The 25,779-nt window shown below is 43.3% G+C and overlaps 1 protein-coding gene across 1 annotated transcript in view; it reads left to right on the top strand.

Moving 5' to 3' along the window:
• Positions 1–25,779, top strand: part of ADAP1 (ArfGAP with dual PH domains 1) — a 103,304-nt gene that overhangs the window by 14,404 nt on the left and 63,121 nt on the right. The window contains exons 2-4 of the mRNA XM_030578739.1: positions 4,591–4,721; positions 7,283–7,374; positions 20,401–20,483. Of these exons, the coding sequence (XP_030434599.1) occupies positions 4,591–4,721; positions 7,283–7,374; positions 20,401–20,483 (306 nt within the window). The remainder of the gene's footprint in view (positions 1–4,590; positions 4,722–7,282; positions 7,375–20,400; positions 20,484–25,779) is intronic.

Genomic DNA, 25,779 nt, shown 5'->3' with positions numbered 1-25,779 from the left:
CACCTGACTCCCTGATTAGCCTGTCCGCCCTGTCAATCAGGCTGACCTGGAGCATTGGCCTCTCCCCATTATTCCTGGGGTCTGTCAGTCTCAGGATCCTGACTTCCCATTGGTCTTCCCCTTTCTTTTGGCACTGGGAATTAGCCCACCAAAACACTTCCACTGAATGTTAGTAAGGAGACAACACCCCTTACATATGTATGCTAAGTGGTGTGCTGACAGCTCGGTATTGTAACTGCACAAGCAACATACTTTGCTACATATACTTAATTTTGTTTTGATAACTCATGAATTAATTTAGCACCAATTAAGGCTTGTTTACACCAAATTAGACCAATGATTCATGCCACTGTCTGAGACAGGATACCAGACTGCAAGTACAAGATGCTTCACCGGAAGGTGTAATACCACAGCGAACAACCACAGAATAACCTCTCCATAGGGAAGTGTGTTCCAAATCCCAGCAGTCAGTCATTGGTTTAAACACTGAAGCATAAGAGAGATAAATATTCATTTTTTTAAAATCCTACGTGAGAAATTTCAGGGAGATCTAACAAAGCTGGGTGATTGGGCAACATGATAACAGACAGATGAAGTTCAGTGCTGACAAAAGCAAGTTAAGGCACGTTGGAAAGAATAAATCTGAACTACTCATACACACTGCTGGGTTCTACATTGCTGACTACTAAATTAACAGGACAGAAACCTAGGCATCCCTGTGACAAGTACAATGGAAATTGGGAAATCTTTGCTCAGTATGCTGGGGCAATCAACAAAACAAAGAGGTAGGATATATAGGGACATCCCACAAAATACTAACGTTAGCATAACACCATAGATGTGGACACTGTGTCCTCAGCTCAAATAGTGTGTGCAGCCCAGGTAATCCTCCCCCCCTACCTCCGAAATAGAAATAGCAAAACCAGAAGGGGTTCGGAGTGATAATGAAAGTGATTGAGGCAAGCAGAGACTGTTGCATGAAGAGAGAATTAAACTGTAGTTGACAGAGGAAATGAATCAGAGGGGACTTAAGAAAGGCGCACACAATAATTAATGGTAAATTGGGGGCTGCTCTTTACTGCCACCCATGCAAGTGGGACGCTCATGGCATTGGAGAGGCAGCAGATTTAAAAAGGCTACAGATATTTTGCTTCACACAACATATTGTTAAAGTTTCACAGTTTGGTAGACAACAAACAAGAATTATCCAATTATATGAATAACTAGAAGATTCACGGCTATTGTCAGTAGTATTTAAAAAATGAAGAATTTGTCTACCTGAGGAAATTGACTGGAATACCTGTTCTGGAATAAAGTGATTTTTATTTCAAAATAGCTGGAAGAGCCGCCCTGCTCTGTTTCCCCTTGTAGTCTTCCAAGAGTTTGTCTATGAAACCTCATGTTTCTGGGCACAAACAAAGCAATAAGTGGGGCTTGGGTGGATGCACCTTTCTCAATGAATGGATTCCCATTTGCTCGAGTTTCTTGATCTAGTTCTGAAGCATCAACCCCAGCTGGAGGCAGGATATTGGCCTGGCTGCTGTGTAGGGCAGTTCTTGTGCCACAAGCTGGTGTCCCCGTTGCCAGGCAATGTCCTGCGGCAGGTTGTCCTGCAGACTGCTCACATGCGGGTTGTAAGTGCCTTGCACATCCCGGGTAGCGCCAGTTCCCCCTCGAGCACCTGGGCTGCAGCAAGGCAGCAGCTGTGGGGCTAGTGGTTTGTGGGCGAGAGGGTTGCAGCCTCAAGACAGAGACAGTGGTGGGGGATGGGCAGGAGCTGATTTCTAACACACACACTGCTATCAGAATAAGAGACACCGATACCGATATGTGTCACAGCACATCCCTGTGGGAGATATCCGAGAAATTGACTGTTGCCCCAGACATGGGCTGCCCTGGAAGATGGCCCCGCCCCCAACAACCTTTTCCCTGGAGCTATTCAGCTCAACCACAGTTGGGCCTGAGGATCCCCCTTTGGTCCCTTGCACTCCACACCCCTACCCTGCACCTCCAGTCCAGCTCAGCTTGCACCCGCTGGTCAGCCCCCAGTAACATCCACACCACCCAGTGCACCTGCCACACTTTTCCAGATGAGCTCCTCACTGCCTCAATGTGTGAGTCCAGACAGTAGCGGCTGGGGCAGGGGCTAGGGTCTTCCTGGGCAGCAGACCTGTGTGGGGATTGGACACGGACCAGTGGGTGGGCAGGGCGCTGACCTGGAGTCAGGTGGTTGCTATACTTGTGGCTGAAGCCCCAGGTAGCAGCACACTGCTGGTACTGACAGGAGCAGCTCCTAGCCACTCGATGTCTGAGGAGTTGTGGCCTTGATCTTACTCATGCTGGGGATGAGGAGTACCTGGGGTGGGCGCGGAAGCGTTTCCCCGGCGGGAGGCCACATTCTGCTCTGTCCTTGGAGCCTTGTCTGCCAATAGGTAGACTGTGGCCTTACTACAACGGAGCCAAAGGTCGAGTGGGCCCCTCAAACCTCATGGGCGCTATTGTTGTACTTTGAACTCACTTACTGTTTGAAGCACATAGATTCTGGGAGATACCATAGAACAGGATTTAATTCTACTGGTATGTTCTGAGATCACCCGATGCAAAAAATTAAAGTGTCTTTGTTTACACGCCTCTCAAATATTTTAATTACCCTGCAGGTATGTCTATAATCTAGCCCAGTAGTTTTCAACCTTTTTTCATTTGCAAACCCCTATAAAATTTTGAATGGAGGTGTGGATCCCTTTGGAAATGTAGACATAGTCTGTGGACCCCAAGGGTTTGCAGAGCACAGATTGAAAATCATCGATCTAGCCCCTGATAGCATCTTTGTTACCTTTGTGGTGGAAATATATGGGACCTGCATCACTCCACCTAACTCAACAGAGTAACACAAATGTAAGTGGGAGGAGAACCAGACTGGTGGTGCTGGTTTATGAAAATTGTGTTCCTCTCTTAGGGCCTGATGCTGCAAAGTACTGAGCACTTGCAACTCCCATGGATCTCGATAGGGCTGGAGGGTGCTTGGTGCCAGACAAGATGTGCTCAGCATTTCACAGGATCATGGATATAGTCCAGGCTTGAGCCTTGGTTATGTCCCAGAGCCTCCTAGGATGGTAGACTCCACAGAATGAAAGGAGCCAATAGGGTCTGGAAGCTGGATTCCAACCCTGTGACAGTAGAATTGTCGCTGGTTCTTGGGACTAGGGTCTCCCTGGGAATAGGATTTCTCCTCCTGTGCAGATGTGACAGAACTCGTAGAATAAAATGGGGCATAGTGGTCATAAAATGAGTTTGACCAGGCAATTCATTTTGCTTAATTGGTTTTAAATCAGAACAACAAAACTGCAGGTTGATGTGGATAACCCATATTCCTCTTTTGGCATATTCCTGGGGATGCAGCTCATGGTCCTCTCCTTAAGACAGACTCTGCCAGTGGATCCCAAGGAACAGCTCCAAGCTAGCATGAGAGAACCACAGAGACTACCTACAGTTGAGTTTCTTTGACCAACTCCTCCTAACCCGATTCCGGTGGTTCAGCTGCACTAATTGCAATACAAGGGGGCCATTAAATATGCATAAGGAGAGAAAAAAGCACATTCTCTTGCCTTTTATAAATAATTACTGCTCTGTATAGAGTAAATGTTTAGCATAATTACTGCAAGAGAATAAACAAATTATATCAGTTTTCAAGAAAATGATAGTTCACCATATTCATTAACAGCCTGACCCTGTGAGGGGCATAGTGCTTCACTGCTCCTGCTGACTAGGGTGGGGTGGGGGGAGGGTTTAAAAAGGAAGCTCAGCTGCTCCAAGGAGGTAATTTGCATTTAAGTTGGAATAGCAAGTGCTGACATTTATTACTGGGCATTCAAACAGAGATCATTGCATTGGCATTAGCACTGACGCAGTGGAAGACGCTGGCATGTGTGTCCTGCTGTAACGCCTGCTATTTTTCTCTGTTAATCTCCTTCAGTTACTTTAACCCTGCATTTATCAGTAGAATGTGACGTCTCTCGTTTGTGGTGCTAAGGAAAAAAACCGATTCAGTGAGAGTGGAATCAAGTTTAAAGTGCCCTTGCTAGTTGTCAGCTCAGAGGCCAGCACTGTAAACAGTGGGGTATTGCTCAGCAGAAATTCAGAGCTGTAGCTCAAACATTCATCTTCTGCTCAAGCAAAGCCTGAAAACCCTTATTATTGTGATGTGTGTGTTATAATAATTGTTTTCTGTGGTGCCTGAGCACCTTAGTGGGACATAGGTTTTATCATAAAAGTTAGAATTTCTTCTCTTTGTTTCATGAACAAATGCTGACAATGAAGAGAGATGAACTTTACAGCGGTTAGGTTCACTATGACTGTGCATGCAAATCCAGTAACTGTGCATGGTCATTTTCAATGTAAATGAGACACATAAACTTGTCTGCCTTCTGCATGTACATTTGCACATCAGATGCCTTCAAAATCAGGCTCTGTCTCATAAAGCCCTTCTGGTCTCTGGGGGATCTCCAAATTCCACTGTCTTTTAGTCCACTCGCTAAATTCTGTACTCCAATAAGCTGTACTAAAGCAATACTATTTTCTTTTGTCTTTCAGATCCAGACTGGGCATCACATACCCTAGGAGTGTTTATCTGTTTAAATTGTTCAGGAATCCATCGCAATATCCCACAAGTCAGCAAAGTGAAATCAGTCCGTTTAGATCCCTGGGATGATGTTCAAGTTGAGGTATACATTATTTTTTAACAAGTCACAAAAAATGTGATCCCATTTTTGACAACCTCAAATAAGCAGCAATGTTGGGCATGTTTTATTTTCTCCAACAGAAATCTTGACTTTTTTTCTTTTTTGGTGTGAAAATTGCAAATTTCAAAAACTTTTAACCAGTCCTGATGCTAACTCATGTAATTTTAGTTGCATTCTGTCATCTCCAGTATGTTGGCTATTTGGGCCTGAAAGTGCTCGAATCCCATCTTGCAGAATTGGGCTCTTACGTTGCGCCCTCTGTAACAAAGACCTTAACTCTTCTCTGTATGAAAAACACCTCGCTAGCTGGCTGTGGTGTCATAATAATAATTAATAAATCTAACTAGAAAACTTGTAGGCTCTCATGTATATTGTACTCCAAGGTATGAGCAGTGCTACCAACTCTCAATTTCATCATGAGTCCTATGATTACTGTTTTTTCTTAAAGCCCCAGCTCTTGGAGTCATGTGATATACATCAGAAAATGAGCTTTCATTAAAAAAAAAAAAAGTTTCCAACCTTCATGGCTATAGAGAAAAGTTAGAATACAGGAACCCTAAAGCCTCAAACCATATAAAAGAACCCTAATGTTGTTATTTTTAGAGACTTGTGATTTTATGCAAATATCATGATTTTGGGGGTTTTACTCATGTTTTTTGAATGCATAAGAACCTCTGGGAGGAAATACAGCTTCATAGAGAGCAGAGGCTTTCTCTGTGTTTATGTTTATCATTGAATTTGTACTGAATTTTGTGAGCAGGTATGTGTCTATCACTGCAGAGTTTTCAGCTTAGCAATTTCTATCCTCGATCAGAAGGGAATGAGGACAGATGCTGCCATGACAGACTAATTAACAAGTCCATGTTCCAGCGTTGTCGGTTCTGATGTAGTTGTAGGATGAAGGTTTAAAGTCACTTTGAAACTAAACTGTCAACCTACGTCCTGTAGTTTCTTCTCCAGGAGACCAAGGTTCTAGCCTTCCTTGTGATGCTGCTTTCGGGTAAAACTTTGGACAAGTTATGTAAGCCTAGGGTTTCAAAAGTGGGTATTGACTTTGATTCTTCCATTCCAGGGACCAGTTTGAGGCATGTGGGATGTGATTTTTTTCAGGAATGATGAGCATCCATACCTCCTTTGTGGGTGCTGAGTACCACTGAATATCACACACAAGGCGCCTTGAGCTGGTCACCCAAACTCAGAGGCCACTTATGAAAATATTGCATGAAATCCTGGCTCTTTGATGTCAATGGAAAAATTCTCATTGACTTGGGTCAATGGGGACAGGATTTCATCCCTTGATCATAACCTCTCTGATCCTCATTTTCCCTGAATGTGAAATAGGGGTGGTGTGTTGATCAATTACATTTTGCCTGCAAACTGCTATGAGTGCAAATTACATTTGTGCCACTGAGTGTCAGAGGCAGGGGAACAGCTGCTTCTCCTTCTCTCTGCGGTATAGCACCAGGAAGCGCACTCTGCAAAGGCACGTACCTATGGGAAGTGAGCATAGTGAGACCTGGAGGCTGGTCAGGGTAATCATTCGCTGGTGAGTATTGCAAGGGCTCTTGTCAATATAGCTCTTAAATTCTGCTTCCTTGTATAACAGTGGGGCTGGAATTGGATTAAGACACAAACTAATTGCTGAGTCCAGCACATCCTCATGCACCATCAGCCACAGGGGACTCTTCCAGGAGATATAGGTTACTGGAGTGGCTTTGCACAGAAGCGTCACCCTTCTTTTTTATGCTGATCACTTAATGTTTTGCAGGGAGCAAAAGTACGTACAGATTTCTTTAAAACAATAATAAAATCAGAGGATCTTTTTCTGACTGTGTCATCTGGCTAGGGTAGAAATGTTAAGGAGCAGATTCAGTGCCAGATTCTGCCATTGAACATGCCCAAATGAAGGCAGAATTCTGCTTGGAGATCTGCCCTTAGTTACATGCATTGACGTACCATTGAAACCAGTGGGGATCATGCATGTGACCAAGGGCAGAATTTGGCCCCAGGGATGTTAAGGGGATGAAATGTCCAATCTTGATGGAAGAGGTTGTTCCCAAGTTTGTAGCAGCCTATGTAGTCACCTGCCTGAGACATGGAAGCCCACTTAAATAGCAGCTGGACTTGGGTGACTTGAGGGCACTCCTTCTGTATATGAGAAACAAACTGCTCTGGGCCATTCCATACCAGATGTACGTCTGTTGGTGTTGAGAAAGCAGCTCTTTATCTTCTGTGCCTCTCTTTCCCTATCAGTAAAATGGACATAATGATACAACCTGGCAACAGAGAGTGAAACGAATGGAACATCTACAGGGTGCTTTTCAATCCTCTGATGTAAAGTGCTATAGAAGTGCAATCTATGGGTGCTATCATGCAGACACGCTACTACAAGATCTTCCATAAGACGCCCCAGTGGACTGTTGTCATACGTGTGTGCAGAACTGGGTACTGTTACTACTCTGTAGAACCAGACACGGGTGAAGGAACCAGAGCTAAAATTGCTTAATTTTTTTCTCTCTCTTTTTTTTCCCCCTCTCTTACAGTTTATGGCCGCAAATGGAAATAGTGTAGCAAAAGCAAGATATGAATCTAAAATACCACCATTTTATTACAAGCCAACATTTCCTGACTGTCAGTAAGTAACTACATATTTTCACTGGTAAACAACATTTATTTGTTTGTGCAACTGCAGTCTCTGTAATATTTTAGTTTTCAAGGTTTGGTTTTGTTTTGAATTCACAGCGGGGTTTCAGTTATAAAGGGCCTTGAAGTTCCAGTCCTCTAGATTTATATGGTAGGCTAGTAATAACTACAACTGGATGGGGCAGGGAAGAGTCAATAGATTGCTCATTCCCTAGACCCTTTCAACTTTCTAAGGCTATAAAAAGGTCAATTTTTAACTATGATTTTTAGACTCTCTCACCTTTTTAAATAGCCCTTCTGCATGAAAACACGGACCTAAATGTGATATACTAGATGCTATGTAGTTATTTGTAATCTCAAGATGCTCTTTTCCGTAGTGCCAAAGCTAGCATCGTATCCCCAAGACATAATCTTCTAGGATAGGACAATAAAAGAGAGATTCTACATAGTACTGTGCGGGTAAACACTTAGAGTGGTGGAATCCAACATGACGAAGGTGCTGTTGTATGTCCAAAATTACCCTGCTCCGGCATTTCGAGGGAGGGGAGAAAATCGGTTTGTTGCTTGTCTGATTAGACTCCTCCCTAGGGCCTGATCCTGCAAAGACCAGTATGCTCTGGACACTAATTGAAGCCAGGATTAGGCCCCTGAAAGTCAGTACTTCCAGGAGCGAGGTCATAGTGTTGGCCATTTGGCAAATGACAGCACCACTTTGTCACCTGTCATGGATCGACAAGATGTGTGCTCTGCCCTAGCTTTTAAACTGTCCCTTGGAGGAACCCCTTCTGTGTGGCAGACCTTCCCCTCCCCTCAAGAGGTAATACTTGTACTTAAGGTTGGGCCACATGGTCTCACTGCCTCTGAGACTGAGGGTACAGGCTGGTCTACGCTAGGGAAGGGGATCGATCTAAGATACGCAACTTCAGCTACGTGAATAACGTTGCTGAAGTCGAAGTATCTTAGATCGAACTGCCTACCGTCCTCACGGCGCCGGATCGACGTCCGTGGCTCTCCCTGTCAACTCCGCTACCGCTGTTCGCGTTGGTGGAGTTCCAGAGTCGACAGGAGCTCGTTCGGGGATCGATATTTCGCGTCTAGATGAGACGGGATATATCGATCCCCGAGAAATCGATTGCTACCCGCCGATAGGCGGATAGTGAAGATGTAGCCTACGTCTACAGTACGAAATTAATTCTAACTTATTTTATTCGAATTTTCGGAAGCGATTTTATACATTTGGTTTTGTGTGTCCCCACTAAAGCGCATGAATTCGTCAGAGTGCATTCACAGTACTGAGGCTAGCATCGAATGTCAGAGTGGTGCACTGTGAGAAGCTATCCCACAGTTCCCGCAGTCTCTGCCGCCCATTGGAATTGTGGGGTAAGCTCCCAGGGCATGATAGGGCAAAAACATTCTCGCAGGTGTTTCTGGGTGTGTGCCATCACTCGCTCCTCCCTCTGTGAAAGCTACAGCAGACGCCATACTACCAGCAGACCGTGCAGCACGATGCACCACCTGTTTCCTGGTACTATGAATCCACCTCGCATGTCCCCTCATCTTTCTGTCTTTCCCTCATGGCCTGGAGACTTTAGCGTACATATTTGCATTTCTTTTTTTGGAACGTAGTTCTACCATAACAGACTTATCTCCCCAGCATGTGATGAGATCCAGTACCTCCCGTTCGGACCATGCTGGAGCTCGTCTGCGAATCCGGGACTGCGTGATCTCCTGTGATGTTTGATTACAGGGCTGGGCACTCAGAACGTGCCAGGATCTGTTCCTGCCTCTGCCTGGCCTTAAAGCTTTGCTTGCATGCATCAAATGTTGAGCCAGACCTTGTAAATGCTGCTCGTGTGAGTAAGTCCCATTAATGTCAATGGGATTTCCCCTGTGATGAAGAGCTACGTTCACAAATAAGTTTGGAAGACAAGGCCTATTATTTAATCAGGCCTCCTAGTCCTCCCGGGAAGCTATGTAAATATGATTGCATCCCAGCCGAGGTTTGGAGGAAGTGAAGTGACTTGTCCAATGTCGCACGGCCCAACAGTGACACAAGCTGGTGTTGTCTGCCTGCCATTCCCATGCTGAATTGACAAGAGCACAGCGCCCCCCGCCCCCGCAAGCCACTGAGTCTTTTTGACCCAATTTCCCTGTTCACAAGTAGTGACAATAATACTTACATAATCATCCCCAAGGTTTCCCATGCAGTTTTGATTGACCTTTGGTTAAAGACACCTCTTGGTGGATAGCCAAGTTTTTGTTCGCCCCTGGGGTGGTCCCATCAGACAGGTTGCACTGTGCCTAAGGAAGGGACAGGGCTCTTCTAAGAATGGTGTTTATTGACACCAAGCAGGGGCGGCTCCAGGCACCAGTGTACCAAGCGTGTGCTGGGGCGGCAAGCCTTGGGGGGCGGTCTGCTGGTCGCTGTGAGGGCGGCAGTCAGGCTGCCTTTGGTGGCATGCCTGCAGGAGCTCCGCCGGTCTCGTGGCTTCAGCAGCAATTCGGCAGTGGGTATGCCGAAGGCGCGGGACTGGCGGACCTCCCGCAGGCATGCCATCAAAAGCCACCTGACTGCCGTGCTCGAGGCAGCAAAATACATAGAGCCGCCCCTGACACCAAGCAAGGGATCCAATCGCGTCCGGCTCCCCAGGTGCATATGGAGAAGAAAGGGCACAATAGCCTTCCCTGTCAACTTCCCAGCCACTCCTTTTCCCCATGGATAAGCAGTGCTGGCCATGGAGGGGAGCACCCCTTACTGAATGGTTTAACAGCCTCCATCCTCTTACAGACTGGGTAACACCCTTGAAGCATGTCTCCCAGAGTCCCCACTGGAGCGGTGCAGCTCTGCATTGCCCCAGTGCAAGGCTGCAGCTTCCTAACTCAGCTCACCCTTATGGATTAACTGCTGTGGGAATGGTTGCCATCATTCGGCTCTGTGAATGTGCGAGAAGAAACTGCTGCTGATTTTCTCTCTTGGGTTGGTGGACTGAAATCAACAATCTACTTACAGCTTCTTGAAAGATTCTGTGCAGAACATTAGTCATGTTCATTTTCCTGCCTTAGCATCTCTTGTGATACAGATGAGGAAAGTGATCTGAAATCCAGTCGTCCTACCAGTATAGACAGAAATTACTTGATTCCAGTGCAATTGAGACTCCAGGATAGTCTGTAGCTAGAAGAGCAAACTGTCCACTTTAGGGCCTGTGGCCACATCTGGAGCTGTTTCCAAGCCCAGTTAGTCTAGCTCTGTTTGCTGCATATCAGGCTTTCCTGGGCAGAGCCTAACACAGGCCAGATGCTGGCAGTGTTTCATCCATTGTGTTGTCTGTACTTACTCTGAGCAAAATTAGACAATACTGTGCTTTAAAACACACCTGGACACTGTCTACAAATGCACTCCATAGCATCCTCTCAGGCGATTCCATGTGCTTTGGGTGTTTACATGCCAGCTTATTAAACTGCCTAGCAACATCAAGAACAGTAAGGCAACAATCCATTGTTCCTGGTAAAACTGAGAGAGGCTTTCAATACAGTTTAAATTACAGGTGAGGTACATGAGTGGCCTGAGGCAAGCGACCCTTTAGAGATGGGCTAGGACAGGAAAACAGCTATCAGTCATCTGGCGGCCCACAGGCATCCAGGTTGGGTGTTCATTACTCACATTGATTTGCTACAGTATCTAGCCACCCCTCCTTGCTAGGGAGCAGAGGGCTAGTCAGGAAACATTCAGACATGGAGGGTGTGATTGACATGCCTGTTCCTGCAGCCTCTGACTCGCAGGAGTGGTCCTACTGGGAAAGACTACACACTGACTACTCACGCTTCGCTGTGAGCAAGGACAGCATGTGTGAGTAAGAATTTGTAGGATCAGGCTCTAACCTGAGGAGCCTTACAGCCCTGTGGACAGACTCACGCTAGCTGGAACTAGCATGATAAAAATAGCAGTGCGGACTTTGCACTTTGGGAGGTAGGTCAGGCAGTGGCTGGAGCCCTCAAGTCAGGGGCACCAGAACATAGGATCCAGGGGGCCAGGACCCCATCGCTTTTACAAGTGGAAGGGCATAGTCTTAAGGGAGAGTAGGGGAGGGGGACAGGGGCAGAGAGGAGCAAGCGGCATGTGGGACCCGGGGGAAGAGGCAGGGTAAGGGCAGAGGTCCAGAGAAAGAGATGGAGTGGGGAGGGGTCCCCTTCTCAGGAGCTTCTGGTGTTCCTGTGTCAAGGCCACCTGACCCCCAGGGTCTGAGCTCAGGTGGTTAGCCTGAGTCTCCACCAGAGCTGCAACATCCACACTGCTCTATTTAGTGTGCTAGCTTGAGCCTCCCTAGTGTGAGTCTGTCTGCCTGGGCTGGGAGGCTCAGTCCCAGCTGCAGTGTAGACATACAGGTGAGCTGTGGATGAAGAAGGAAGCATACCAATACTTCTCAACAGAGGCAAAGACGAGTCTTAATTTGGCCACACAGGTGGTTGAAAACTGATTAGAAAAATAGAGAAATGCTCCTCTGTATATGGCTTTACTTTCTGTGGATCTAAACCCACACCTTCACTCACTACTTAGCAGCAGCAAGATGTTCAGATTGAGTCTTAATCCTATGGTGGCACTCCGTGAGTTTGGGCATGCCTAATGCTATAAGGGAAATCTAGTGTGTTGCCTCAGTCTATAAAGTTCTTTGGACCAGATTTTGATCTTGATTATTCCAGGCTTGTGTTAATGTGAGTGAAAGCAACGCCAAGCCCTTAATCTTTAACAACAACATATTTTAATGAATCAGTTTTCAGTGCCCAAGTGCTTATGGTGGGAGTGGAGGACACATTAGATTTAAATAAAAGAGCACAAAGTATCGTGGGCTGTTGCCATACCTGGCGTGCGATGAGATGACAAACCAGAGCGGTCAGGTGCTTTCAAATCCTCCAAGAGAAGCAACATCCCAGTAGGGTCCAAGCCCTGGATAGTCCTATGGATATAAAGAGAGATAATTATAGGTAGAAAAAAAGTGGTTTCTAATATCATTGCTGTTGTGCAATTATAAGTACTTTAAAAATGTGTTCAGTCATTCAAAGTGCTGTTCTAGTTGGAAAAGCAGCTATGTATGTTTATTGATTTTTTTCCCCCAGGTTTAATGTGCTCAATTTACAGATAGTTAGATGCTCCCTTGTTCTGTTCTGTGTTTCTTTTTTTCCCTAACTACCAGCCCTGCAAACCCATGCTGGGCTCTGAAAGTAAAGCTGAGTCCTCCGCTGCCCATGCAGCAGCTGTAGCAGCATCAGTAATGTGGTTTCTGTTGGGCAGAATTTGGCAATTTTTTTTCCCTTTTGTCTGTGCAATCCCATTGTTTTTAGATCATGCCATCAGTTACAGCAGTGTAACTCTATTGCCCTAAGTGGATTTGCACAAATGTAACAAACTGGAATGTAGGAAGCTAGTCTGTTGATGTTCTGCAAACAAAGCTAGCATCCAGCTCTCACACTCATAGCTGGGTCACCTCTTCAGACCTCACAAAAGCAAATGCAGTGGACTCATATTTATGTCTCTGAAGGCAGCAGGTGTGAAAACATGCATGGAACAGATCTGCTAAGGGAGAAGACTATCTACCCATTTCCATAGCCACCTTTGGGCCATAACCAAAGCCCAGTGAAGACAAGGGAAAGACTGCTATGGACTTTAAAGGGCTTTTGGATTAGGCCTATTAAGCGAGGCTCTAGCGGTGCATTCTAATTTGTGTTGTGCTTTCTAGCCATGCCACTGTAGTCTGTCTGTGTTAAGCAAGATTGTGTTGATTGCCCTCCACACCAGCTCTGGGATACCAGGTGTGATTTGTGGAGGACAATTATTTTATTTGGTTGTGTCATATTTTTTTAGAAATAAGTAAGTGAGAACTTCAGAAACCATCATAAATAGGCATTAGCTAATGTAGGTAACTGGTGATGGTGACCTTGTCTTCTACATTTTGTACAGCACGGAGCAGTTGTTGGGGCTCGATAAATCTTCAGGATATGGAGCGTTGCGGGAGATCCTTTGTCTCACAGGCCACATGCTTCTTTTAGCCAGGTCCCATGTTTGTGCTATTGTGAATTTTCCATACTTGAATCACACAACAGGTGGCCTTTTAACAAAAATCACAACTTTTTTTCTCATTTGGGTTTTTGTATCTTTAAGCAAGGCAGTTCTCACACAGAAGATGGAGTTTGAAAATTTGCTTCCCCCACCTGTTAAAAAGGGTGCTACAGGGGGAATGGATGGTAACCTAAGCCACAGGGGGTCTGTGTCTGGTTAGTTGGCCTGTGGCACTTGACTGTGAAAACTGTAGACAATTAGCAGACGTCTTGTGTCAAACTTAAAAAAATAATAATAAAAAAATCCTCCATTTTTATTTGCCTCTGTGTTTCATCTGTTTTGTAGTGTGAACACATCCCATTAGGGGTCTTTTTGCATTTCACCTACGTATTCAGGTCCAACCTGAAGAGAAGCATCATACAACACCAGCACCAATTTGGTGCTACTACACCTAGCCAGAAATACCTCTGCTACATCGGCTTAACCTGCTCTGAGAAGAGGCAGTGAGGTCCAGTGAGTGAGACCCTGGACTGAGAATCAGGAGAACTGGTTAATACCACTGGTTAATACCACTGACTTGCTCTATAACCATTGGCAAGTCGTATCCCATCCCTGCTTGTGTTTCCCCATTCATGCTGTCTGTTGAGAGTGTAAGCTGTCCAAGGCATAGATGCTCTCTTGTTAAGTGTTTGTACAGCCCCTAGCACAGCAGGGCCCCAGTCTCAGTTTGGGGCCTCCAGGTGCTCTTGTAATAAAAATAATATGTCAGAGTAAGTCCTGCTTGGCACACAGAAGTGCAGTCCTGGTAAGGCAAACAGCAACATAGGTTGGTCTGAGAGGTTAGAATCTTCAAGGGCTGTGGGATACCTGCAGGTAGATGTGAGCTACAACACACTGCATGTGTTGCAGAATTAACCAGTTGTCGTTCTCCATAGCTTTATTGCCATACTGTCAGAAGCTCTCTGTGCAAACCCTAGTTGTTATCAACATATGGCTCTGAGGCACAGTTTCCAATTTGTTGCTTCCCCGGGTGAATGTTTCAGAAAGTTGTAAGCCTATGAAAACAAGGGTATGTCATGAAAACATGACAATAACCAGGGCTACTGGAATCTGGTATCAGTACTAACAAGATCTTTCCTTTTAGCCATAAAACATTGTGGTTAAAGGGTTTCGTTTTATACCTGACTCCTGCCTACTTGCTAAGGTATTAAGGCCAATATTTTCAAAAGTCACCATTGGCTTTTTTGGGTGCCCAACTGGAGACTTTGTAAAATGACCTGTTTTCAGAGAGCAGATGCTCAGCACTTTCTAAATCAGAACTCTTTATGGTGTCTCAAGTTGGACATCCAGAATCCCTGGTCACTTCTGAAACTCTTGTCTGAGTTTGGAAAGTTCTACTGGCATGTGATTGCTTGTCATCTACCCACTTTCCTTGATTCAGTGCTATGGGAATCTCCCCCCATACAAATCATCTTGTCTTTTGTCATAAATTCTAACAGCTATTCATTCATATCGATTCATTTAATTCACAGAGGAGTTCTGTGTTACAATAGTACAAATACGCAGGCTGTTTCCTGCACATTTCTAACCCAAATGCTCAACAGTCTCAAAAGTAATGCTGCTGTGAGCTAGATGTGATGTTTAATTGGCCCACCTCTATGCAATGACTTTAACTGAGCAGGTGTTGTTTTTAACCAGAGTACGTGTTTTTTGTTTGCTTTTCTTTCTTCATATCTGTGACACTGAAGCTGGAGGGAGACCATTTATTCAAGGAAAATTGGCATTGGACTAGAGCAAGTTGAAAATTTTCAATCAAAAGAGTTTCTTGATGGAAAACTGTGTTTTTGATTAAACAAAATTGTTTGTGAAATGTGTCTGCTTTCTGTGGAAACTTTTTTGTCAAAAAAAACCCAGCACCTGAAAACCAAAACTTTCAATTCAGAAAGGACATGTCCCAAATCCCAATGCTTTGCTTTGGCTTGATTCAACATTAAACTGCACCCTTATGAGCCATCACAGTGCTACATGGGAGTCATAGTTTTGGTGCCTTATGCCTCTATTTTCCTATATGGGCTAGATTTTTCTAGGTGAACTACATATCCCTAACCTACCGACCGTTATGCCTACCTTCATGCCTCCAGCTTCCATCCCAGGCACATCACACGATCCATTGTCTACAGCTAAGCACTGAGGTACAACCGCATCTGCTCTAACCCCTCAGACAGAGACCAACACCTACAAAATCTCCACCAAGCATTCTCAAAACTACAATACCCGCATGAGGAAATAAGGAAATAGATCAACAGAGCCAGACGTGTACTCAGAAGCCTCCTACTGCAAGACAAACCCAAGAAAGAAACCAACAGGACTCCACTGGCCATCACATACAGTCCCCATCTAAAACCTCTCCAATGCATCATCAGGGACCTACAACCCATCCTGGACAATGATCCCACACTTTCACAGGTCTTGGGTGGCAGGCCAGTCCTCGCCCACAGGCAACCTGCCAACCTGAAACATATTCTCACCAGTAACTGCACACCGCACCATAGTAACTCTAGCTCAGGAACCAATCCATGCAACAAACCTCGATGCCAACTCTGCCCACATATTTACACCAGCGACACCATCACAGGACCTAACCAGAACAACCACACCATCACCGGTTCATTCACCTGCTCATCCACCAATGTAATATACGCCATCATATGCCAGCAATGCCCCTCTGCTATGTACATCGGCCAAACTGGACAGTTGCTACGGAAAAGGATAAACGGACACAAATCAGATATTAGGAATGGCAATATACAAAAACCTGTAGGAGAACACTTCAACCTCCCTGGCCACACTATAGCAGACCTTAAGGTGGCCATCCTGCAGCAAAAAAACTTCAGGACCAGACTTCAAAGAGAAACTGCTGAGCTTCAGTTCATCTGCAAATTTGACACCATCAGCTCAGGATTAAACAAAGACTGTGAATGTCTTGCCAATTACAGAACCAGTTTCTCCTCCCTTGGTTTTCATACCTCAACTGCTAGAACAGGGCCTCATCCTCCCTGATTGAACTACCTCATTATCTCTAGCTTGCTTGCATATATATACCTGCCCCGGGAAATTTCCACTACATGCATCTGATGAAGTGGGTATTCACCCACGAAAGCTCATGCTCCAAAACGTCTGTTAGTCTATAAGGTGCCACAGGACTCTTTGCTGCTTTTACAGATTCAGACTAACACGGCTACCCCTCTAATACACTACATATTCCATGATGCCTCAGAGCCACATGACCTCCACAATGCAAGAGAGAAGGCATGGGGCATCATGGAAGATGTAGTCCAACCAGGGAGAACAGGGGCATAAGGTATGCCAATTACACCTCCCATGAAGCACTGTGGCAGTGCAGGCAGATACAGTTTGTCAGACTGCTCCAAAATGGAATGTTCTATTTGGATTGACCCAATATTTCATTTCAATTTTTCCCAACCAAAATTTTACGTTTTCAGCCAAACATTTTTAGGCTTTCAACAATAAGCCTAAATGTTCCATGGAAAAATTGTTTTGATTAAAACGCATTTTTTCATCAACATTTTTCATGGGGAAAATACTCTATTCTCCAGCCAGCTCTTCATTGGATACTTCTGGTGTTTTTGCTTTATATTTTCAATGGAAAATGGCTTTGAAGCAGTGAGGAAGGGAGGACGACATCTGTGACTTTCCTATTAATTTCATTTACATAAATATATTTTTCCCGTGATGTGGTATTTTTTAAAACATCATTAGACAGAGACTTGTCCTGAATCTATTCTAGCTACTTGTTTCATTTTAAATGGCATCTGACTCAGAACTAAAATGACTCAACTGACTCCATCTGGAACCTTTACTGCTGTCTCTTTGACCTGAAACCATCTGCTTTGTCAATGGCACATTCTTCATTTCCAAAGGCAAACAAGTAAACAAAATATTATGAGATTTGGAATTCTCAAGCACAACGCCATCTGACCCCTTCTTAGACCTCTAGTTCTGCCATCTCTTTCATATGGTAGCATATTCGTGTTCTGTTTTCTCTTTCTCCTCCATTAAATGTTGCTTTCATTTGGATTTTTGATTTCTGTTTGCTATTTTGTTGATTACAGAACAAAGAGCCCACTACCATCTTTCTAGTGAGTTGCCAAGAATGACACGTTCCCTGTATCTAACAGTCTGGCAGACTTTAGGTGGGCTGCAAGTTTTGGATCAGATTGCAAATGCTGTGTATCTTCCTAGTTTAGAAATAGAAATTGGATCATCCCTAGAAATATCAACCTCATTAGTGGGCCCACTGGTCACTATAAACCTAATAAATGACTGCAGTTATTTCTGCTTAGAGAACTCCTATTGATGTTAATGGGAGTTTTGCATATTTGGTCCTGTTGGCATGTATTGTCTGTTCCAACTTCTTTAATTCTTTACCCTTCAGTTTGGTTTATGTAGAGCCTGTGTCATGGTAAATACAGCTGAAATCAAACATGCAGAAATAAGTTTACAGCACGTATGTAGAGCAGCCCCAAGGGTGCGTTAAAGTGAAACATGGGTCTCATCCAAAGTCCAGTGAAAACAGTGGAAGGACTCCCATTGAGATCAGTAGGCTCCATGTTCTGAAGCCTTCAATTAAGGCATGATCCTCATTGGTCCTAACCACTTGCAACTCCTGCTCACACCAGCGCAGAAATCCAGCCACGTAGCACTTTACAAACATAAGAAGACAAGATCTGTGCTCCTCTGTAGAGTGTACAGTCTAAATTACAGCTACAAACCTAACAATTAAGGATCAGATATGAAAATAAGATGAAAAAGGATTTGGAGGCAGAGGGGGAAAGACAGACCCAATACATTTATATTGCAGTAATGCCTAGAGTTCACAACTAAGATCAGGCCCTGTTGGCCTAGGCACTGTCTGTATACACAGGGTATGTCTACACAGCATGTGAAGGTGTAGTGGTAGCACGGTTAGGCATGCTCATGCTAGCCTAAATTTGGGTAACAGCAGTAGTGTAGACATGGTGACATGGGCTTTGGTATGGGCCAGCCCCCAGAGTACATATCCAAGTTCCCTGGCAGGCTTGAACTCAGGTGGCTAGCCCAGGCCACCATGTCTACACTACTGTTGTTACCTGTGCTTGCTATATTAAAGATAGCATGGATATGCCTACCCGTGCTCCAGTCACATCTTCATTTGCGGTGTAGACACACCCATAATGAGAGTCAGCCCCTGCCCCAAAGAGTTTATAATCTAAGTAGATAAAACAGACAATGGATGGGAGAAAAGAAATATCGCTATTCTCACATTTACAGACCAGGAAATGATTATACCTACAGGTATGGAGGGATATTCTCTTGTAAATTTGATTAAGTCGTTCACTGAAGCTAGAAATGAATTTTTTATGATGAATTTTGTATTTTTCATAAGGAAACAAGTAAAAACAAAAGATAAATGAATTACAGCTTGTATGTGCCACCCAAATACTGCACATTTCACAGGATATCCAATAAAATTATGCAATTACGCAACTTTACAACTTGTCAAAGTTGCAAGACCAGACAATACAGAATCAGGCAATATTACACAGACATAATACATTAGGGTGGGGTAACAGTAAAAGAAAAAGACATACACAAATAGGCAAAAAAGGAAAAGAAGGAACAAATGGATGGGAAGAGGCAGGTGAAAAGGCAGAGAGGTCAGATGTAATAGAAGTCTGACATCATTTGAGCTATCTCAGCATTCTTTATCCAAATATATCAATTTTAAAAAAATTAACACTTTATTCCTCCTCTGAAGCATTTTTTGAGAACGAGGAAATTATGCTAAGCAGACACTGTGTTTAATTTTCATAAAAGCATAAATACATGTTGGGTTTCCTTCCATGCACACATTATTTGTTTATTTGGTCACACAGATATGATGGGGTTGAAGTGCAATGTGTTCAGCAAATGATGGGCAAATCTAGCCCCATATGAAGCGATTGCTGAGTGATACTTTTTCTGAGATCAGTATAACCTGCTTCTAAATGTTCCACAAAGAAACAAACTTGGAGTAACATGTGCTGCTCTTAAGATTGTAGGTCAATAGACAGTTAGGGCCAATTAAAACAGTCTTGAGGCTATAGCAAATTCCCGGCCAAACTCACATACGTCCCCTGATTAATGCTAGCAGTCACTTTTTTTTATTTTAACTTATTTGTAATCTTTGATCTAAATGGTTTTTCTGGAAATAAAGATCTTGTGTGCCAGATAAATGACCTCAGTTTCCTTTCTGGAGATTTCAGTTGGAAATGTAGGGCATTTAACAATAGACAGATGGTTTTCTACAAAGTTTTCTGCTATGCGCTTTGAGTTCATCTCTTTTACACTGTGGAGTACCTTCTCATGTTGATGCACAGAGATCTCTTTGCATAGGCTCCAGGCATTGAGAAGAGATGATACCTCTCAATCTTTAATTGCTAAAAAGTCAACCATTTGAATGTATTGCCATAGGCATGCCCGATTTCTGCTGTATACCGTCAGTGCTGAGACAATAGTCTCCTTTTGTTCCTGGATCGATCCCCCTTGTTAAAGAATTCAATCCAGCAAATGTATTTCCTGGCCCAGCATTCCAAACTGAAATGAAATAATATTTGAAATTACTCCTGTGTTAAGAAGGACATCTTGCACCGAGGCTAGGTGCCGAGTTACTCTGCTAATTTTTGCATATACATTTTTAAAAGTTCCATTAGAATTGTGTGTACAAGAATCAACTTGTGGTCTAAATGACAAACAGAGGAGCCACAAGCCAAGCCAATGACTCCGGCTGGCGTATAGTTTAATGTTTGGAGGGCTTTCAACTTGCACTCTCATTTCCATTGAAGAATTAATGATCATAAATTCTTTTTTAGCTTATTCTGGACTATGTCTCCTTTTCTGTGTGTGTGTGTGTTTTTTTTTTTTCAGACTGCTACGAGAACAGTGGATCAGAGCCAAATATGAAAGAAAAGAATTCATTTACACTGAGAAGCAAGAGCCTTATTCTGCAGGTAGTGAAAGAAATTCTCAGCAGATGATTTTTGCTGTGTACAAAAGCGTCCATTTACTTTCTATGTTCTCCTTTTCTATAACATTGAAAAATTACATCGCCCTAGACAGGAGGAGAAAGTGCAACTCTTCGAGAAGAGACTCCCCTTGGGATTGGGTCAAGACTTTAAAGTCCGATCCAAAGCCCGGTGAAGTCAATAGAGGGGTCATTTCATTGACTTCAGTGGGCTTTGGACAATGCCTGTGACCAGAAAATAAAGTACAAATAGGATACTTTCTGGTAGCTGAGTGTGTTAATAGGAATTAAAATATAGGTCACTACTTGGTAAGAGTTTTCCATTGGGAAGAGTTTTCCATTTGGGTTATTAACTCATTTGGTTTTGTTGTGATGTCTTTGTACATAAGAATTTGGGGTCAATATCTTTAAATTGTTTTTCATGCAAGGTGATGGTGTATATATATGTGTGTATGTATGTGTGAGTACCATCCTCGTGTGTGTGTGTGTGTGTGTGTGTGTGTGTGTGTGTGTGTACACACATGTACATTCTCTTGTGAGTGGGGTCAAAAATTCAGCCCACATTTAAGTGCCATTAAGTGCAAGTTGACTGTTGTTTTTAACAAAATAAATTGGGGGGTTATTCTTTAGAATTATCACAATGATAGCTAAGCCATCTGATTTGATTCAAAAGTTGTGTGGCTCCTTCCTACCTCCCCATTAACTTCAGGCCAGGAGGTTATTACTTATGTATATAGGGACTGATCCTTCTCCCATTGCGGTCAATGGCAAAACACCCATTGTCTTCAATGGAGCAGGAGCAAGCCCATGGCATAGCAAGTGTACTGTTTGAAAAGGCTTCCCATGCAGCCATCAAAGTCTCTCTTCCAAATAGTTCAAATCTGTGCATGCAATGCAATACAATACAGCGAGGAACTGTGGTGTTTGTAGATAGATTGACTTGTGGAACAGATGGATCTTCAGAAGAATTTGTTGGGGACCTTTTTAAGTGGAAGTTTGGGGTTTGGCGAACATTACTTTTGAGGCTGTTGTGGGTGAAGTGAAAGAAGACAGAAAATTGGCTGGTTTCCTGCTCTTTTCTTTTCACCAGATGAAGGTGGCATTGAATTTATTCTGTATTTATATTGTACTGTTTTTTGTATTTTTACACCAGCTATGTGCATGGATGACACCAGAATAATTTTATTAACAAGGACCATGTTAGTGACAAAAAGGGTAAAATATTAATTTCATGCTGCTTGTGGAGCCTAATAATAAGCAGGTAGCACCAGTGGTTTGCTGCTAATTGAGCCACAGTTACAATCTGACCTCATATATACCCAGTTTATGTTCAAAGAATTTCTGCTTGGCCATTTTATGTTTATATGTCACTACATATAATGTACATATTAGAGAGAGAGAGAGTGAAAATATATATATAAAGTGATGTATTTGAGATTTTCAAAGCTAATTTTAATGGATTTTCAAAGCTAATTTTAATGGATGGTGTATATATCCTTTAAAATGGATCTATATATAAAAATCTCCTAGACAACTTTACTGTGCACCGAATATTAATCTTTAGTGTTAAGGCACTTTAATTACGTCTAACTTCAAACGCTTGAGTAATTCCGTTAACTTCCATAAAATGATTGGGGTTTAAAGTTAAGCATGTGCTTAAGTGCTTTGCTTTGGATTGGAGCTTAAGTGTTTTGAGAGTTCTAAATAGATATTGTAGCAAGGATTCAAACAGGAGTTAATTTTAGCTGCATATTTTACAGGCGTTGTCTGATAACTTCATTAGTCAGGAAAAGCTATGCATTGTTTAAGCACATATTGATGCACTCTGGTGTTTTTTTTTATTTATTTTCGTATTTTTGGGTTTGTTGGTTTGTTTTTTGCTTTTTAAAAAAGTTTTCATGAAAAATTAAATAGAGAACAAAATAGAACAATGAGATATTTTTAAATGACAACCATTTCTGCCAGTCTCTAGACAAAGGAATGCCACTACATGCGTATGTATTGCTTTATGCTTTTAGCTCATCTTTTTCGGAGGGAGAGTGAGAATTTGTGACAGTTAAGACCTGACACAGGCCCTATGTATATTAGCCACAAATGTAATCTAGAAATATTAGCCAAGATCTGCAGCCAATGAATGCACAATACAAATCAGTCATGGGCTTGCAAAAAAAACTTGTTAGCCACTTTACTGTCCCTCAGTCCTGGGCCAGCTGCATGCCAGTCTGGTCATGTGGCACAAGTTAGAACAGCCTAAGAGCTGCTCTACTTTATACTGCCTGCAAATGGCTCCAAGATCAACTGCAGTTTGTCAAGATAGAGGAAAGTTCTGACTAGAGATGGTTGAAATTTGGAATATTTAGTTCACAGGAAATTTCAAATTTTGTTCTTGGTCCAAATCAGAATGAAAGCAAATATTTTCAAAATTTCCCATGAATCAGAATTTCCAAAAGATTTGAGTTTTGGAAAATGTTCCTTTTGGAATTCCAAAATTTCATTTTTATTTGTTCATTGTTATATTTATAATTTTTTACATTATTTCACAACATGGTAGTACTAGTAGTGCATAATATGTGCTACTGCTGCTGACTTGTCATAATATGATGTTGTAATTGAAATAGTCTTTTTATTTATTAATTTTCAGTCATTAAGGGTGGCTGCTGCCTAGTACACGTTGAAATATTTTATCTTGCTTTTCTAGATCAAAGTTTCTACTGTCCCTGTTCTTATGAAACAGTTTGACACTTTGTGTCAACGACTCAACAGGAGCCACAAATTATGCACTGCTACTACCAATGTGTTATGAAATAATGTAAAAATAATTTGAAACTGACAAAAACCCATACAATAAAAATGAAACAAAAATTTGGAGTTCTGAAATGAAACTGTACCTAGTTTCATTCCCTGAAATGAAAATTGTCCTAAGGAAAAAGCTTGTCATTTGAGAATATTTCTTCCCATGAGACTGTTCTTTGAAATCAACACAGTTTTTGAAATGATTTGATTTTGAAGAAAATGGCATTTTTCATCAAAAAAAATGTTTCAGTGCAACACTTCCAACTAGCCCAAGTCCTGACCACAATGCATGCTGTGGCCATACCCTTCCCACCAAATGCTGGGTGAAGTGGCTCAGGAATCACAATGCCAGTTTGGTCAATTTCCCCTATGCTGGAACGAGCAGTAAGTGGCTGGCAGCCCCCATGCATACGGCTTCTTTGCACTGCAGGAACACATCAGGGGATCTGGGCCGCTGGTGGTCATTAATGACCTCCTATACAAAAGGTGTCTTATATCACAACCATACATAACACATCTCACTGGAGTGTGCATTTTCCCTCTTTTGTCTTCCAAGTAAAGTTTCCTCCTTAACGCTATGTTTGACTATTTTTCTCACCATTCTGAATTCCCCGGAGAGACGCTAGATTGCCGGTTTCCAAGTATGAAACATTTTGCTACTAATAGAGACATCAGGATCCATTTCCTAGTGTTTGCTGGAAGATTTAATTCCATCTTCCAATCCCAGGGGCAATTTTGTGCTCTAATATCTTTGCAATAATTGCATAAAAAATAAAAGAATGCTCTTCTTTAAGTAGCTCCAGGCAAGGTCCTTTTCCAGCCAGTCTAATAATGACAAGTATTTTTTGAAGCCCTGATCAGAAATTCAGCTTACTCTGTTTCTGAACAGCCTCTGGGGAGAGATTGTCTAGAGTCTGTAAATGCCAAACAAAAACTACTGCAGCCTAACTGACAGTCACATCTTAAAGGAGTCTCGGGACTGGAATGTCAGATGTTGCAAGTCAGGACTGAGGTGCACAGGGAAGCAGGAACAGAGTCTTCCAGGAGGATGTAAGTAAACCAGTGGCTCTCAAACTTTTTTACTGGTGACTCCTTTCATGTAGCAAGCCTCTGAGTGTGAGCCCACTTATAAATTAAAACACTTTTTAATATATTGAACACCATTATAAACGCTGGAGACAAAGTGGGATTTGGGGTGGTGGTTGACAGCTTGCAACCCCCCATGTAATAACCTTGTAACCCAATGCGGGGTCCCAACCCCCAGTTTGAGAACCCCTGGAGGAAACCCTACAGCTACCAGAGAACAAGAAGAGGAAGGACTCTGGGCTGTACAGGAAATAAAAGGTTCCATCGCTGCTCCCATAGAGGTTTTGCAGAGCACCTGAGCCAGCTGTCACTGGGCTCTTTGCTAGGTTAGTCTGCCTGGGGGGATAGGAGTGGTGAGGGGGAATTCACTCTTACAACCAGAGTAAGATGGGACTTGTACCTCTGCTCTGATTTCATACCCTAAGTGCCATCGGAGCACGTCCCCTGCACTCCCCGAAGGGTCTGCAGGCTTCAGAAATCAACATCCAATGTACCTAGTTTAATGTTTATTAAAATAAAACTCTTCTTTTTGATTGGGGTGGGTGGGGGAGGGGTGAGGTTTGGAATTGAATGTCTTGTCTCCAGCATCTAGCGATAATGGTGCTTTTGGGAAATCGTCATTAGTAATAAATAACAACCTCCAAGTACAGGACGCCTTGTCCGGAATCTGGAGCGTAACCCAAATACAGATCAATTCAAGCTCCCCCACCCCCGCCTCCCCCACCCGCCATGCTCCAACTTATGCGTTTATGTTGTGATGCAGCATATCCCCTTTGAGCACCTGTAGAGTTTGCTGGCCAGATCCTGGCCTTCCATGTGTAGGTTATACGTCCTCCCTTTGGGTCTCTGTCCCCCTCTATAGCTGGACTACACAGACCCTATGGGTCTGCTGCTGGATTTGAAGTAATACACCTGGGCCTTCTAACGCAGGCAGTAGAAGCTTGTGCTTTTTAGATCCCTGGGTTCAGTCCCTGCTACCGATGAGCTATCCAGTGACATCACGTCACACATGGAAGCAACAGCCATTTCCTCCCTCCTGCCCCTCAAAGGGGGAATGCACTGAATAGGGTGACCAGATGTCTTGATTTTATGGAGACAGTCCCGATTTTTGGGTCTTTTTCTTATATAGGCTCCTGTTACCCCCACCTCCACTCCTGTCCCGATTTTTCACACTTAGTATCTGGTCACCCTAGCACTGAAAACACCATGAAAGGAATTTTGCAGAGTTTCTCTCCTGCTCTGCAGCTGTAAGACCCCATGGTGTTCCCAGCTACATCCATATCTTTCAGCTCCCATGCTTTGATTCTCCCCCTGCCATGCGCACACACACTCTGATGGTTTCATTGCTGCAGAAGGACCATCATTAATGAGTATACTAGCCCCATAGATTTTAGAGTGAGGAG

This window comes from Gopherus evgoodei, chromosome 10 (genome assembly GCF_007399415.2).
Source record: "Gopherus evgoodei ecotype Sinaloan lineage chromosome 10, rGopEvg1_v1.p, whole genome shotgun sequence".
Taxonomy (NCBI): domain Eukaryota; kingdom Metazoa; phylum Chordata; order Testudines; family Testudinidae; genus Gopherus; species Gopherus evgoodei.
The sequence above is the reverse complement of the archived record's forward strand: the minus strand, read 5'-3'. Positions and strand labels throughout refer to the sequence as shown.